Source organism: Cetorhinus maximus, chromosome 11 (genome assembly GCF_964194155.1).
Source record: "Cetorhinus maximus chromosome 11, sCetMax3.hap1.1, whole genome shotgun sequence".
In the NCBI taxonomy this organism is placed as follows: Eukaryota; Metazoa; Chordata; class Chondrichthyes; order Lamniformes; family Cetorhinidae; genus Cetorhinus; species Cetorhinus maximus.
In genome coordinates, this window is record NC_135889.1 from 122280999 (window position 1) to 122295175 (window position 14177).

Here is a 14177-nt window from a genome sequence, read left to right on the forward strand (position 1 = left end):
GGGGGTGGGGTGGGGTGGGAGGAGGGTAGGGAGGTGGGGGGTGGGGTGGGGTGGGGTGTGGGGAGGGGGGAGGGTAGGGGGTTGGGGGGTGGGGTGGGGGGAGGGTAGGGGGATGGGGGGGTGGGGTGGGGGGAGGGTAGGGGGATGGGGGGGTGGGGTGGGGGGAGGGTAGGGGGATGGGGGGGTGGGGTGGGGGGAGGGTAGGAGGATGGGGGGGTGGGGTGGGGGGAGGGTAGGGGGATGGGGGGGTGGGGTGGGGGGAGGGTAGGGGGGTGGGGGAGTGGGGTGGGGGGGTGGGGTGGGGGGAGGGTAGGGGGTGGGGGAGTGGGGTGGGGGGAGGGTAGGGGGGGTGGGGGGGTGGGGGTGGGAGGAGGGTGGGAGGAGGGTAGGGGAGTGGGGTGGGGGGGTGGGGTGGGGTGGGGGGAGGGTAGGGGGGTGGGGGAGTGGGGTGGGGGGTGGGTAGGGGGATGGGGGTGGGGGTGGGGGTGGGAGGAGGGCAGGGGGGTGGGGGGACGGCCGAGCTGGGTGGCGAGGAGGGAGGGAGGTTTGGATGGAGGAGGGGCCGAGGAGCTGGGCAGAGCTGCCGGTGAGCGGTGACACGCATGGTGCCCATACCAGGGATGGCTCAGGATCCCCTTGAAGTAACAGAACAGCAGTACTTTGTAATGATAAAAAAAAACCCCAGAAAATGCCGGAAACATTCAGCAGGTCAGGCAGCGACTGTGGAGAGAGAGGGAGACAGAATTAACATTTCAGGTTGATGATCTTTCATCGGAACTGGGAAAAGTGTCACTGATGTAGAGGAGCTGAATGTCTCTAAGCTGGGCATTCCTGGCAGTGAATTAAACACTATTAAAGTAAAATAATGTGGATGTCGCTTAGATTTCAGAATTCCAGCATAGCAACAGGAGGAGGCCATTCAGCCCCTCTGCCCTGTTCCACCATTCAATTAGCTTATATTAGCAATTAGATTTGTACCTTAGCTCCATAACCTTTAATCCCCTTACCTAACAAAAATCTATCAATCTCAGTCTCGAAATTTTCAGTTGTCTCCCCAGCACTGACAGCTTTTCGGAGGTGGGGGCGGGGGGGCAGAGTTCTAGATTTCCACTCCCCTTTGCGGTGAAGAAGTGTTTCCTGGCATCAGGTACAGAGGGATCTGGGTGTCATTGTACAGGGATCACAAAACATTAGCATGCAGGTGCAGCAAGTGATTAAGAAGGGCTGCGAGAGACAGATTTGTAATGAGTAAGGGATTCGAGGGTTATGGGGAAAAGGTAGGAAAGTGGAGTTGAGGATTATCAGCCATGATCTCATTGAATGGCAGAGCAGACTCGATGGGCCAAATGGCCTACTTCTGCTCCTATGTCTTACGGAGAGTCGGTCTTTTTCTGGTTGGAGGGATGAAATGAGTGGAGTGCCACAGGGATCAGTGCTGGGGCCTCAACTTTTTAACAATTTATATAAATGACTTGATTGAAGGGACAGATGGTCTTGTTGCTAAATTTGCGAATGACACAAAGATAGTTGGAAAGTAAGCTGTGAGCAGGATATAAGAACGCTACAAAGGGATATAGGTAGGTTAAGTGAGTGGACAAATATCTGGCAAATGTGGGAAAATGTGAAATTGTCCATTTTGGCAGGAAGAATAAAAAAATAAGCATATTATCTAAATGTTGAGAGATTGCAGAGCTCTGAGATGCAGAGGGATTTGGATGTCCGAGTGCATGAATCACAAAAGGTTAGTATGTAGGCACAGCAAGTAATTAGGAAAGTTAATAGAATGTTATCGTTTATTGTGAGGGGAATTGAATACAATAGTAGGGAGGTTATGCTTCAGTTATACAGGGCATTGGTGAGACCGCATCTGGAGCACTGTGTACAGTATTGGTCTCCTTATTTAAGGAAGGATGTAAATGTGTTGGAAACAGTTCAGAGAAGGTTTACTAAACTAATACCAGGAATGGGCGGGTTTTCTTCTGAGGAAAGGTTGGACAGACTAGGCTTGTATCCACTGGAGTTTAGAAGAGTAAGAGGCGACTTGATTGCAACATATAAGATCCTGAGGGATCTTGACAGGGTCGATGTGGAGAGGATGTTTCCTCTTGTGGGAGAATCTAGAACTAGGGGTCACTATTTAAAGATAAGGGGTTGCCCACTTAACACAGAGATGAGGAGAATTTTTTTTCTATCAGGGCGGTGAGTCTTTGGAAATCTCTTCCTCAAAAAGCGGTGGAAGCAGAGTCTTTGAATATTTTTAAGGCAGAGCTGGATAGATTCTTGCTAAACAAGGGGGTGGAAGGTTATTGGGGGCAGGCGGGAATGTGGGGTTGAGCTACAGTCAGATCAGCCATGATTTTATTGAATGGTGGAGCAGGCTCGAGGGGCCGAGTGGCCTACTCCTGCTCCTAATTCGTATGTTCATATGTATGTTATGTGTGTTCATATAAGATCCTGAGGGGGCTAGACAGGGTAGATGCTGAGAGGATGTTTCCTCCTTTGGATGAATCTAGAACTTGGGGGCACAAGGGCTCTCCCATTTCAGACTAAGATGAGGAGGAATTTCTTTGAAAGTCAGCCTTAGGATTCTCTCCTCCAGCCTGCAGTGGAGGCTGAATCATTGAAGATATTCCAGGCTGAGTTAGACAGACTTTTGATTGACAAGGGGGTCAAGGGTTATGGGGGACAGGGAGGAAAGTGGAGTTAAGCCCACATCAGATCAGCCATGATCTTAATGAATGGCTCAAGGGGCTGAATGGCCTCCCCCTGCTCTTATTTCTTATGTTATGTTCTGATGACCCCTGATGATCCTTGGTATCTCGTGCTTTCAGCCTGTCTGCTCCCTCCCACTGCCCAGTAACAGATCCAGTCAGGAGAGACTCTTGCCCCCATCTTTATTGCAGTGATGAGTTTCTAATGACCCTGAACCCCATGTGTTGACAGAAACTTGCCTAGTTCCTTCTTGAAACCAATTAAGATTTCCTGTTCCACCTCCCATGTTGGTAATCTTACCCACATTTTAAAAATTCATTCACTGGGTGTGGGTGTCATTGGCAAATAATCATTTATTGCCCATCCCTAATTGCCCTTGAGAAAGTGGTGGTGAGCTGCCTTCTTGAACCGCTGCAGTCCATGTGGTGTAGGTACACCCACAGTGCTGTGTGGGAGGGAGTTCCAGGATTTTGACCCAGTGACAGTGAAAGAATGGTGATATATTTCAAGTCAGGACGGTGAGTGACTTGGAGGGGAACTTGCAGGTGGTGGTGTTCCCATCTATCTGCTACCCTTGTCCTTCTAGATGATAGTGGTCGTGGGTTTGGAAGGTGCTGTCGAAGGAGCCTTGGTGAGTTGCTGCAGTGCCTCTTGTAGATCGTACACACTGCAGCTACTGTGGTGGAGGGAGAGAGTGTTTATGGATGTGGTGCCAATCAAGTGGGCTGCTTTGTCCTGGACGGTGTCCAGCTTCTTGAGTGTTGTTGGAGCTGCACTCATCCAGGCAAGTGTGGAGTATTCCATCACACTCCTGACTTGTGCTTTGTAGATGGTGGACAGGCTTTGGAGAGTCAGGAGGTGAATTCCTCTCTGCAGAATTCCCAGCCTCTGAGCTGTTCTTGTAGCCACAGTATTTATGTGGCTAGTCCAGTTCAGTTTCTGGTCAATGGTAATCCTAATGGTTTACTTTCCAACCTACCAGTGTATCATCAGCAAACTTGGAGGTATTGTACTTGGTCCTCTCTTTTAAGACATTAATATAGATTATAAACAGAAGAGGCCCAAACACTGATCATTGTAGTACTCCGCTAGTTGCAGTCTGCCAACCTGAAAATGACCCATTTATCCTTGCTTCCTGTTTTCTGTCCATTAACCAATCCTGATACTTGCTAATATATTACCCCACCTCAATCCCATGAATCCTAATATTGCGTTAGAACCTCGAGCGTATAACCCTGTGGAATGCATTTTGAAAATCCATATAAAGTACATCCACTGGTTACCCCCTTATCTACCCTCTTGGTTACATCCCCAAAATTTGCTGATAGATTTGTTGAGCGTGCTTTCCCTTTCATAAAACCGTGTTAACTCTGGCTGGTCCTCATATGATGATTTTTCAAAGGGACCTATTACTCCTTCATTAACAATAGATTCCAACATATTCCCGATGACTGACATCAGCTTAACTGGCCTGGAGTTGTCTGCTTTCTCTTTCCTTCCTTTCTTGAATAGCGGGGTTATATTTGTTATCACCCAATCCACAGGGACTGTTCTAGATCAAAGGGACTCTGGAAGTTCAAATCAATGCATCCACTATTTCTGCAGCCAACTCCTTTAGAACCCTAGGATGTGGGCCATAAGGTCCAGGGATTTATCAGCTTCTAGTCCCATTAATTGCTCCACTATTTTTTCTTTACTATTTTAAATTCTCACCAGTGTCTCGGTAGAGAAGTTTCTCCTGAATTAATGTTGGATTTATTAGTAACAGAAACAGAAATACCTGGAAAAACTCAGCAGGTCTGGCAGCATCGGCGGAGAAGAGCAAAGTTGACGTTTCGAGTCCTCATGACCCTTCAAGATTTATTAGTGACTGTCTTATATTGCTGGCCCCAGACTTCGGTCTCTCCCACAAGTGGAAGCATCTTCCCAATGTCCACAATACCAAACCCTTGTTGGGTGAGGTGTAGGAGGCGAAACTGGGTCCAGGAGAGTTCACTCGACTCATTCCAGGGATGAAGGGGCTGCCTTTATGTGGAAAGGTTTGGGCCTATACCCATGAGGAGTTTAGGAGAATGAGAGGCGATCTCATTGAAACATATAAGAGCCTGAGGGGACTTGATAGGGTGGATACAGGGTGGATGTTTCCTCTTGTGGGGGAGACTAGAACCAGGGGACAGAGTTTAACAATAAGGGGTCTCCCTTTTAAGAAGGAGATGAGGAGAATTTTTTTTTCTCTCAAAGGGTCGTTAGTCTGTGGCTAATTCATGATGAGTTAGATAGATTTTTGATCGACAAGGGAGTAGAGGGTTATGAGGGGACAGTCAGGAAAGTGGAGTTGAGGCCACAATCAGATCAGCCACGATCGTATTGAATGGTGGAGCAGGCTTGAAGGGGCTGAATTGCTGACTCCTGCTCCTAAGGCCTATGTTCCTATGTTCCAGGAAGTGGTAAATCGATCACAAGCCAGTTAGTGAACTATACACTAATACTTTTCTGATAATACCTGTAGGTTTATTTCAGAAGGTGGTGCTGTATAGATCTGCTCCCTACCTACTACCCTGTGTCCCAGTCGTTTCTCTTTTAACAAAACAATTAATCAATGAAGTAAACTAACCGAAGGGGGTGACAGCCCCTGATGGAGCACTGTAACAAAAACAAAACTTTAAAGGAAACTTACAAAATTAAATCAAAATGGTGAGTTTCTCTTTAGAAGTGCTTCAGGTACTTGATTCAACAAAGCCCTTTTCACCTGAGTATCTGAACAATATGATAATTAACATACCATTAACATGAAGGAGCTGTAGACTTTGGGAGATAATTAGAGAGAGATGAAAGGATTGTTTCATTGTGACATGGGACCATCCTCACAACTCCCCCTCGGTCTTCGCAGAGCTTCCACTCCAGTTTGTGCTGAAGCTGGAGGACTTGTGCGTTCAGAAAGATGGCACCGTCACCCTGTGGTGTGAACTCAACAAGGCCAAGGGCGACGTCATGTGGCTGAAGGACGGGAAGGAGGTCCAGCCCAGTCGCAAGCACATTGTCCGAGCTGAGGGGAGGCTGAGGTCCTTGACTCTGGCCAAAGTGACCCTTGAAGACCAGGGCGAATACTCCTGCAAGTCCAAGGATGACAGGACATCAGCGCAAGTGTCCGTCAGAGGTCTGTAGTACTGTGCATTTTGTTTGACCCTGCATCCCCTCTAAATCACTAAAACCCATCGACATTCACCTCTGTAACATCGTCGATCCCGCCTCTCCTGCTGAAACCCTTATCTGTAGCTTTATCGTCTTTAGACTCTGACTATTCTGATGCTCTCCTAGCCGTTCCCCCATCTTCCACCCTCCGTAAACTTGAGCTCAGCCAAAACTCTGCTGCTTGTGTCCTTACTCACACGTAGTGAGTGCCCCTTCACCAATCACTCCTGTGCTCGCTGCATGAGCTCCTGGCCCAGCAACGCCTCTATTTTAAAATTCTCATTCTTGTTTTCATCACCCTCCATGTCCTTCCCCCCCTCCCTATCTCTTGTAACCTCCTCCAGCCCCACAGCCCTTGGAAATATCTGCGCTCATCACAGCCTCTTGCGCAAGATCCCTGATTTTAATCACTTCACCATTGGCGGTCGTGCCTTCAGCTGCCTGGGCCCTAAGCTCTGGAATTCCCTCCCTAAACCTCTCCGGCTCCCGATCTTCCATTAAGACGCTCCTTAAAATGTACCTCTTTGACCAAGCTTCTGATCATCTTCCCAGCAACTGTGTATGTGGCTCAGTGTTAAGCGATGTTTGCCAACACTCCTTTGAAGTGTTTTGGGACATTTTAGAATGGTTAAAGGCTCTATACAAGTGCAAGTTGTTGTTGTAACTTTATGACACCCCGAACCTGAAGTGTTTTCCCCACCCTTTGTTTCAGTTCCCCGGGTCGTGGAGTTCATCTCCGACCTCCGCAGTGTCACGGTGCTGGAGGGAGATGATGCCAACTTCAAGTGCATGGTGTCCCCGGAGGACGTGAGGCTGTCCTGGCAAGTGAACGGCACAGAAATCCCGCCCGGCAGCGACAGATACGTGGCCTCGCGCAACGGCCTGTGCCACACGCTGCTGATCCGCAACTGCCAGCTAGCAGAGGCCACCAGGGTGACAGCGGAGGCGGAGGGAATTGTCTCCAGCGCCACCCTTCAGGTGCAAGGTAGGACAGAGGCTGCCCTCCCAGAAGGGCCAAGGGAGGTACATTCAAAACCAATCCACAGAATTTATCTGATTTACGCCGCTGTGTTGCGCCCTGGGATGTTTTCACAATATTAAAGGTGCTATACAAATGCAAGTTGTTGCTGTAGAGTGTCAGCCCCTTCTGGGCAATGGACTTTGAATAGGACAGGATTATAAGGAAGGATGGCATAAATTGGAATTGAGAAGGTTAACAGTGGATATATTATTTGCTTTATTTTGGATTCCAAAGTGGGTCAACAATGTCTGGGTGTTGGACGCAGTTTTTAAGATGCTCTTTGCACCTTTGAGTTTGCACCCTGGATAGGCCAGGGTTACTAAACCATCAATCTCACAATCTCTCTAACCTTGTCCAGAACAGTAGAGGCTGAAGACATGATCTGGCCCTGCTAACCAGCTCTCTACTTGAGCACTATCTTGACATTGTGTTTTCAAAGCTTTTCTGCAGTCACCGTGCTGCGAATTCAATGCTGTCCGAAGCCACGGCCTCATTGCAGTCTGACCAGAATATCAAGGGTCATCTCGTGCCATGTAGCATGATCTATGACTATTCACCATGTGGTACCTTTTACTGAATCTTGTTGTCAGGTTGAGCACTATATTGTTTAAAAGGAACCACTACTGCACACCATGTCGTGTGTGTTATAATGATGTAAATGGCACCAATTGCTCATGAGGGATTGTGAGGCAAACACATTGCGGGTTCATTTATTGAGACAAGGCACATGGGAACATTTATACTGATGCATAAAGCCTGAATACACATCGGCAGAGCTGTCTGCGGGTGCTCTGCTTAAAAGCAAAAGTGAAGCTAAAATTGGACCGTGTGACACACTTCCTTTCTAGTGATGTCATGCTGCGATCCCAGAAAGGCATTTTACAACATGGGTTAGTCAGGGGGTGGGCATAGTCAGGTGATTGGGGATTAGTCAGTGGGTCCAGTGGAGGGTGGGGTAGGTAGTCAGGAGGTGTGGGGGGGTGGTCGGGTGGTCGGTAGGGGGGGTGGGGTTGGGTGGTCGGTGGGTTGTGGGATAGTCAGGGGATCCAGTTGGAGGGTTGGCAGTTGTATAGTTACCCAGTAGTTATAAGTGGTTTTGATCTTTCTAATTTTTCCTGGGTAACTATTCTGCTAAGAGACTTGGAACCATCTGAAGCCTCTGACTTTAGTCACAGTTTCAGAGGTTACCAGGTTGAGGTACAGAGTAATTGCCCAACCAAAGTTGAAACTTCCCAGGCAATTCCCGTGCAGTCCTTGCATCAGGACATCCGGGTAGCCCCCAGCGCATGTACTGGGGTCCCTCCAAGGTGAGACCCTCCCAGGGAATGGAAGATCTGGATCTCAGTGACCAATTGGCCTCTGGAACAGGCTCCCTCGGAACATGGTGGGAATAGTTGGAATCAATTCAATCAAATGCATTTCACGGTAGATTTCGCTCAGAAAATAACATTTTGCAATTTAGTAATTTAAAAATTAAAAGCAAAAGTTTTATTAACAAAAATAAAAGGAAACTTAAGCACACAAGATTACAGTTACACAATTAAAGTTAGTCTTACAAAACATTCCCCCAAAAACTCTCTACTTGGTAAAATCCACAAGTAAACACCTTCCAGGCAACACTACCTTTTGGATGTCAACTATAAAATCCAGTAATATTACACAAGGCAAACTTCTGTAGCTTCAATAAAGGTGCACCACATGACCTTTACCCTCTTCCACTCTGCGGTGGAATCCACTTCAGAATAAAACTGCTTGCTGCAGCCCAAGACTTTTCTGGCTTGACTGGATGGTTGATTCAAACCGCATCCTCTCTCAGCCCAGGGCTCCAGCTATCTCAACAGCTCAAACAGCTCCACCTATCTCCAGCTCAACAGCTATCCACAGCAACTGTAATATACCTTTTTTCCCCTTTCATCTCAGTCCTATTGTTCTCGCACACCTCTTTGAAACTCAAACCCTTCAAAATATAAGATCTTTCATGTTTCCATCTTGCTTTTGGGTCAATAAAATATAATATCCCCCCTACTTGTTTACCTATGAACTCCTGCAAGACACAAACATTTTTCTTTGTACCTCTGACTCCCCTTTGATATTCAAACAAACTCTCAACTTAGCTAAAAATGCAAATGTTAGATCTAACCTATTTACTTGCACCTCAATTTAACACCTCTATCCTTTTCATGTTTCGAAACCCCGGGCAACCTGACTCCTCTCAATCTCTTGCCCAACTTAATTAAATCACACAAACACACACACACAGCCTTCTTTACAGAATAACACAATATCCCCCCAAAATATTAAAAAAAACAAATCCACTCTCCCAATGTACTGTACTTAGATTTCCAGAAGGCATTTGATAAGGTGCCACATCAAAGGTTATTGTGGAAACTAAAAGCTCATGGTGTAGGGGTAACATATTGGCACGGATAGCAGATTGGCTGGCTAACAGGAAGCAGAGAGTTGGCATAAATGGGCCTGTTTTTGGTTGGCAGGATGTGACGTGTGGTGTGCCACAGGGATCGATAACTTTTTACAATTTATATAAATGACTTGATTGAAGGGACCAAAGGAATGCTGATGACACAAAGATAGGTAGGAAAGTAAACTGTGAAGAGGACATAAGGAGGCTACAAAGGGATATAGATAGGTAGTGAGTGGGCAAAGATCTGGCAAATGGAGTATAATGTGGGAAAATGTGAAATTGTCCATTTTGGCAGGAAGAATAAAAAAGCATATTATCTAAATGGTGAGAGATTGCTGAACTCTGAGGTGCAGAGGGATCTGGGTGTCCTGGTGCATGAATCACAAAAGGTTCGTATCCAGACACAGCAAGTGATTAGGAAACCTAATAGAATGCTATCATTTATTGTGAGGAGAATTGATTACAAAAGTAGGGAGTTTATGCTTCAGTTGTGTAGGGCATTGGTGAGACTGCATCTGGAGTACTGTGTACAGTATTGGTCTCCTTATTTAAGGAAAGATGTAAATGCGTTGGAAGCAGTTCAGGGAAGGTTTACCAGACTAATACCAGGAATGGGCAGGTTATCTTATGAGGAAAGGTTGGACAGGTTAGGCTTGTATCCACTGGGATTTAGAAGAGTAAAAGGCGACTTGATTGAAACCTTTAAGACCCTGAGGGGTCTTGACAGGGTGGACGTGGAGAGGATGTTTCCTCTTGTGGGAGAATCTAGAACTAGGGGTCACTGTTCAAAGATAAGGGGTTGACCATTTAAGACAGAGATGAGGAGAATATTTTTCTCAGAGGCTTGTGAGTCTTTGGAATTCTCTTCCTCAAAAGCCAGTGGAAGCAGGGTCTTTGAATATTTTTAAGGCAGAGCTAGATAGATTCTTGATTAACAAGGGGGTGAAAGGTTATCGGGGTAGGCAGGAATGTGGGGTTGAGGTTACAATCAGATCAGCCATGATCTTATTGAATGGTGGAGCAGGCTCGAGGGGCCGAGTAGCCGACTCCTGCTCCTAATTCGTATGTTCCTATGTGCTAGAATGCGACCAGGGATGAGGGACTTCAGTTAATGTGGAGAGACTGGGGAAGCTGGGATTGTTCTCCTTAGAGAAGAGAAGGTTAAGAGGAGAGAGGCATTCAAAATCATGAGGAAGTTTTACAGAGTAATTAGAGAGAAACTTTCCACTGGCATGATGGTCAGTAATCACAGGACACAGATGTAAGATAATTGGCAAAAGAACTGTAGGGGGAGAGGAAGAGAAATGTTTATTACACAGTGAGTTGTTGTGATCTGGAAGGCGCTGCCTGAAAGGGAAATGGTGGAAGCAGATTCAATAGTAACTTTCAAAAGGGAATTGGATAAATACTTGAAAAGGAAACATTTCCAGGACTACAGGGAAAGGGCAGAGGGCAGTGGGACTAATTGAATAGCTCATTCAAAGAGCTAGCACACACATTATGGGCTGAATGGCCTCCTTCTAAGCTGTAAGATTCTATAGTTCCCAAATTTCTCCACCACTGGGGGTTTCCCTCACCTCATGTCTGGGTCTGTGAGGACTGATTGGTAGAGATTGATCACTGTGATTGGTCAATAACTCCCATTATTGTGGTATCATGTGACTCCCAGACTGGTTAGAAGGTGAGTCGGATGGATGTTGGTCCTTTTTTGCCTTGCAAACCCTAGGTACCCTCTGTCGATGATTGTGTTCCACCCTTATCTCCCCCACTGAAGCCTCATGGTGGACAATAGCCTGGCTGGTCATAAAAGGCTCGCAGATACTTGACTATTCCGATGGTCTCATGGCTGCCTCTCATCATGCACCCTCCATAAACTTATATTCAAGTTTATAAACTTGAGCTCATCTGCTGCTCATGTCCTAACTCACACCAAGTCCTGTTCGCCCATCACTCCCTGTACTCACTGGCCTACATTGCCTCTCATTCGGCAATGCTTCGACTTTAAAATGCTCAGCCTTGTTTTCCAATCCCTACCTGGCCTCCACATATCTGTTTTCTGCCTGGGCCCTAAGCTCTGGAATTCCTCTCTATCTCTCTCTCTCTCCCTCTCCTATTTTAGGACGCTCCTGGAAAGTTGCCTCTTTGGCCAAGCTTTTAGCCATCTCCCCTAATATCTTCTTAAGAGTCTCAGAGTTTGCTCCTGTGAAGTGCCTTGGGATGCTTTACTGTGTTAAAGGTGCTATGTAAGTGTTGTTGAAAGTGATACCTGTGGCTGATTTTCCTTTCCTGAATCCAAGGAATCCCCAGGCCTGTTGTAGCCTCCAATGGATATAGGGTGGGGAGAGGGAAACAGAGTTCAGGTTCTCTAATCACCATCCACTGAACTCTGCCAGTGAGCAGAAATGTGATCAGGGGAATGGGTTCAAACGATGGAAGTGTAGGGATAGGAACACTTGAGCTAGAGGCCCCAGTCAGCCCCTCGGGCCTTACACAAGAACAGAAGGACCCATTCAGCCCCTTGAGCCTGTACTGCCATTCAGTCAGGTCATGGCTGATCTGTACCTTAACTCTATCTAACTGCTTTGACTTTTCATCTCTTAATATCCTTGGCTAACAAAAACTTATTGATGCCAGGTTTAAAGTTATTCATTGAGCTAATGTCTACTATGCTTTGTAGGAGAGAGTGCCACACTGCCCTTTTTCTGAAGAAGTGTTTCCTAATTTTACTCCCTAGTTCTGATTGTCCTAGACTCCCCTACTAGCAGAAAAAGTTTCTACCCACTCTATCCATTTCCTTACAAATTCCTAAAAAAACTCAGTCAAACCATCCGTTAACATGCTATATTCTAAGGAATGCGATGTATCATCTCTACTGATAATCGAACCCATGGAACATTCTGGTGAGTCTGTACTCATTCCAACACCGAATGGGAGCGGGGGCTGGAGGATGGGATGAAGAGGAATTTCCCAAACTGTTTTCCCTTGTTGGTCCAGGGGATTTTCTCTGGGTTCCTTTGCCGCTCATGGAGATTACATGGCCATGGGTGGGGGGTACAAGAAGGGGAAAGATGGTGAGAGGGAATGTCTAGTTGTGGTGCTTCTGCCACCAGGGTACGGGGGCAGGTTTGGTGAACCTGCCTGTCAGTTTTGCGTGTTTTATTGGAAGAGCAGGGCTCTTAGGGTGGGGATGTCCCTCCTGTAACATAAGGGTTTGGCATAGAAAGGGTTAACATGGGACTGGGTACAGTACTGCCCGCACTGTGATGTAAGAGAACACATAACCCAAGTCGAGAGGGCAGTCTTGTACTGGACAGAGACATGTGTAGAGGCAAGCACGGAGACAGCTCCTAGCTTAGGCCTGATACTGTATATATGTACATGGATATGATTAGTTAATAACTTACTGTTAAACTATCCAAGACTCAGAACATCTTCATGAGACCTACCGAACTATGCACGTCTTACAAATTCAAATGGTCCATTGTTGTGAAGAACAAGTGAAGACACAGTATTAGATGAGTGGGGAGTGGGACAAAAGGGGAAATCTGTTCTAAACTCTGTCCCCCCCATTCCCACAGAGACCCAAATCGTGTTCACCAGGAAGATGGAGAGTGTGGTGGCAGAGGAACTGCAGGATGCCATCTTCGAGGTGGAGGTGAGCAGTGAGTTAGCCGAGGTCCAATGGATGAAGCAGGGGGTGGTCATCCAGCCCGGTCCAAAATTCCTCCTCCAGCAGGACGGCAGAACCAGGCGGCTAATAGTGTGTGGCACCGTGTCCGCAGACCGAGGAAACTACCGCTGTGAGACCCTGCATGATAGAACACAGGGCAAACTCAGCGTGGAGCGTAAGTGTGGCCCCTTTAACCAAACAGGAGGGAGGGAACTTTACTCTGTATCTAACCCCGCGCTGTACCTGTCCTGGGAGTGTTTGATGGGGACAGTGTAGAGGGAGCTTTACTCTGTATCTAACCCCGTGCTGTACCTGTCCTGGGAGTGTTTGATGGGGACAGTGTAGAGGGAGCTTTACTCTGTATTTAACCCCGTGCTGTACCTGTCCTGGGAGTGTTTGATGGGGACAGTGTAGAGGGAGCTTTACTCTGTATCTAACCCCGTGCTGTACCTGTCCTGGGAGCATTTGATGGGGACAGTGTAGAGGGAGCTTTACTCTGTATCTAACCCCGTGCTGTTCCTGCCCTGGGAGTGTTTGATGGGGACAGTGTAGAGGGAGCTTTACTCTGTATCTAACCCCGTGCTGTACCTGTCCTGGGAGTGTTTAATGGGGACAGTGTAAAGGGAGCTTTACCCTGTATCTAACCCCGTGCTGTACCTGTCCTGGGAGCATTTGATGGGGACAGTGTAGAGGAAACTTTACTCTGTATCTAACCCCGTGCTGTACCTGTCCTGGGAGTGTTTGATGGGGACAGCGTAGAGGAAACTTTACTCTGTATCTAACCCCGTGCTGTACCTGTCCTGGGAGTGTTTGATGGGGACAGCGTAGAGGAAACTTTACTCTGTATCTAACCCCGTGCTGTACCTGTCCTGGGAGTGTTTGATGGGGACAGCGTAGAGGAAACTTTACTCTGTATCTAACCCCGTGCTGTACCTGTCCTGGGAGTGTCTGATGGGGACAGTGTAGAGGGAGCTTTACTCTGTATCTAATCTGTATGTGGGTGTGTATATGGGTTTGGGTGATGACAGAATCGGCCTCTGTTGTCAATTAAGGCGAGAACTCAGAAGGTGAACTTGTCCCAAAGATGAGATCAGTGTCTGCAGGTAAAAAGGCCAAAATGGAAGGAGGTGAGAGATGATGTTGGGCATCGCATTGAGCCA

The 14177-nt window shown here is 47.2% G+C and overlaps 1 protein-coding gene across 3 annotated transcripts in view; it reads left to right on the top strand.

Annotated features, from left to right (window-relative positions):
• obsl1a (obscurin like cytoskeletal adaptor 1a) overlaps positions 1-14177 on the top strand; it is a 99249-nt gene that overhangs the window by 66422 nt on the left and 18650 nt on the right. For all 3 annotated transcript variants that reach the window (XM_078552676.1, XM_078552677.1, XM_078552678.1), the window contains 3 exons: positions 5603-5869; positions 6617-6889; positions 12926-13192. In XM_078552676.1, the coding sequence (XP_078408802.1) occupies positions 5603-5869; positions 6617-6889; positions 12926-13192 (807 nt within the window). The remainder of the gene's footprint in view (positions 1-5602; positions 5870-6616; positions 6890-12925; positions 13193-14177) is intronic.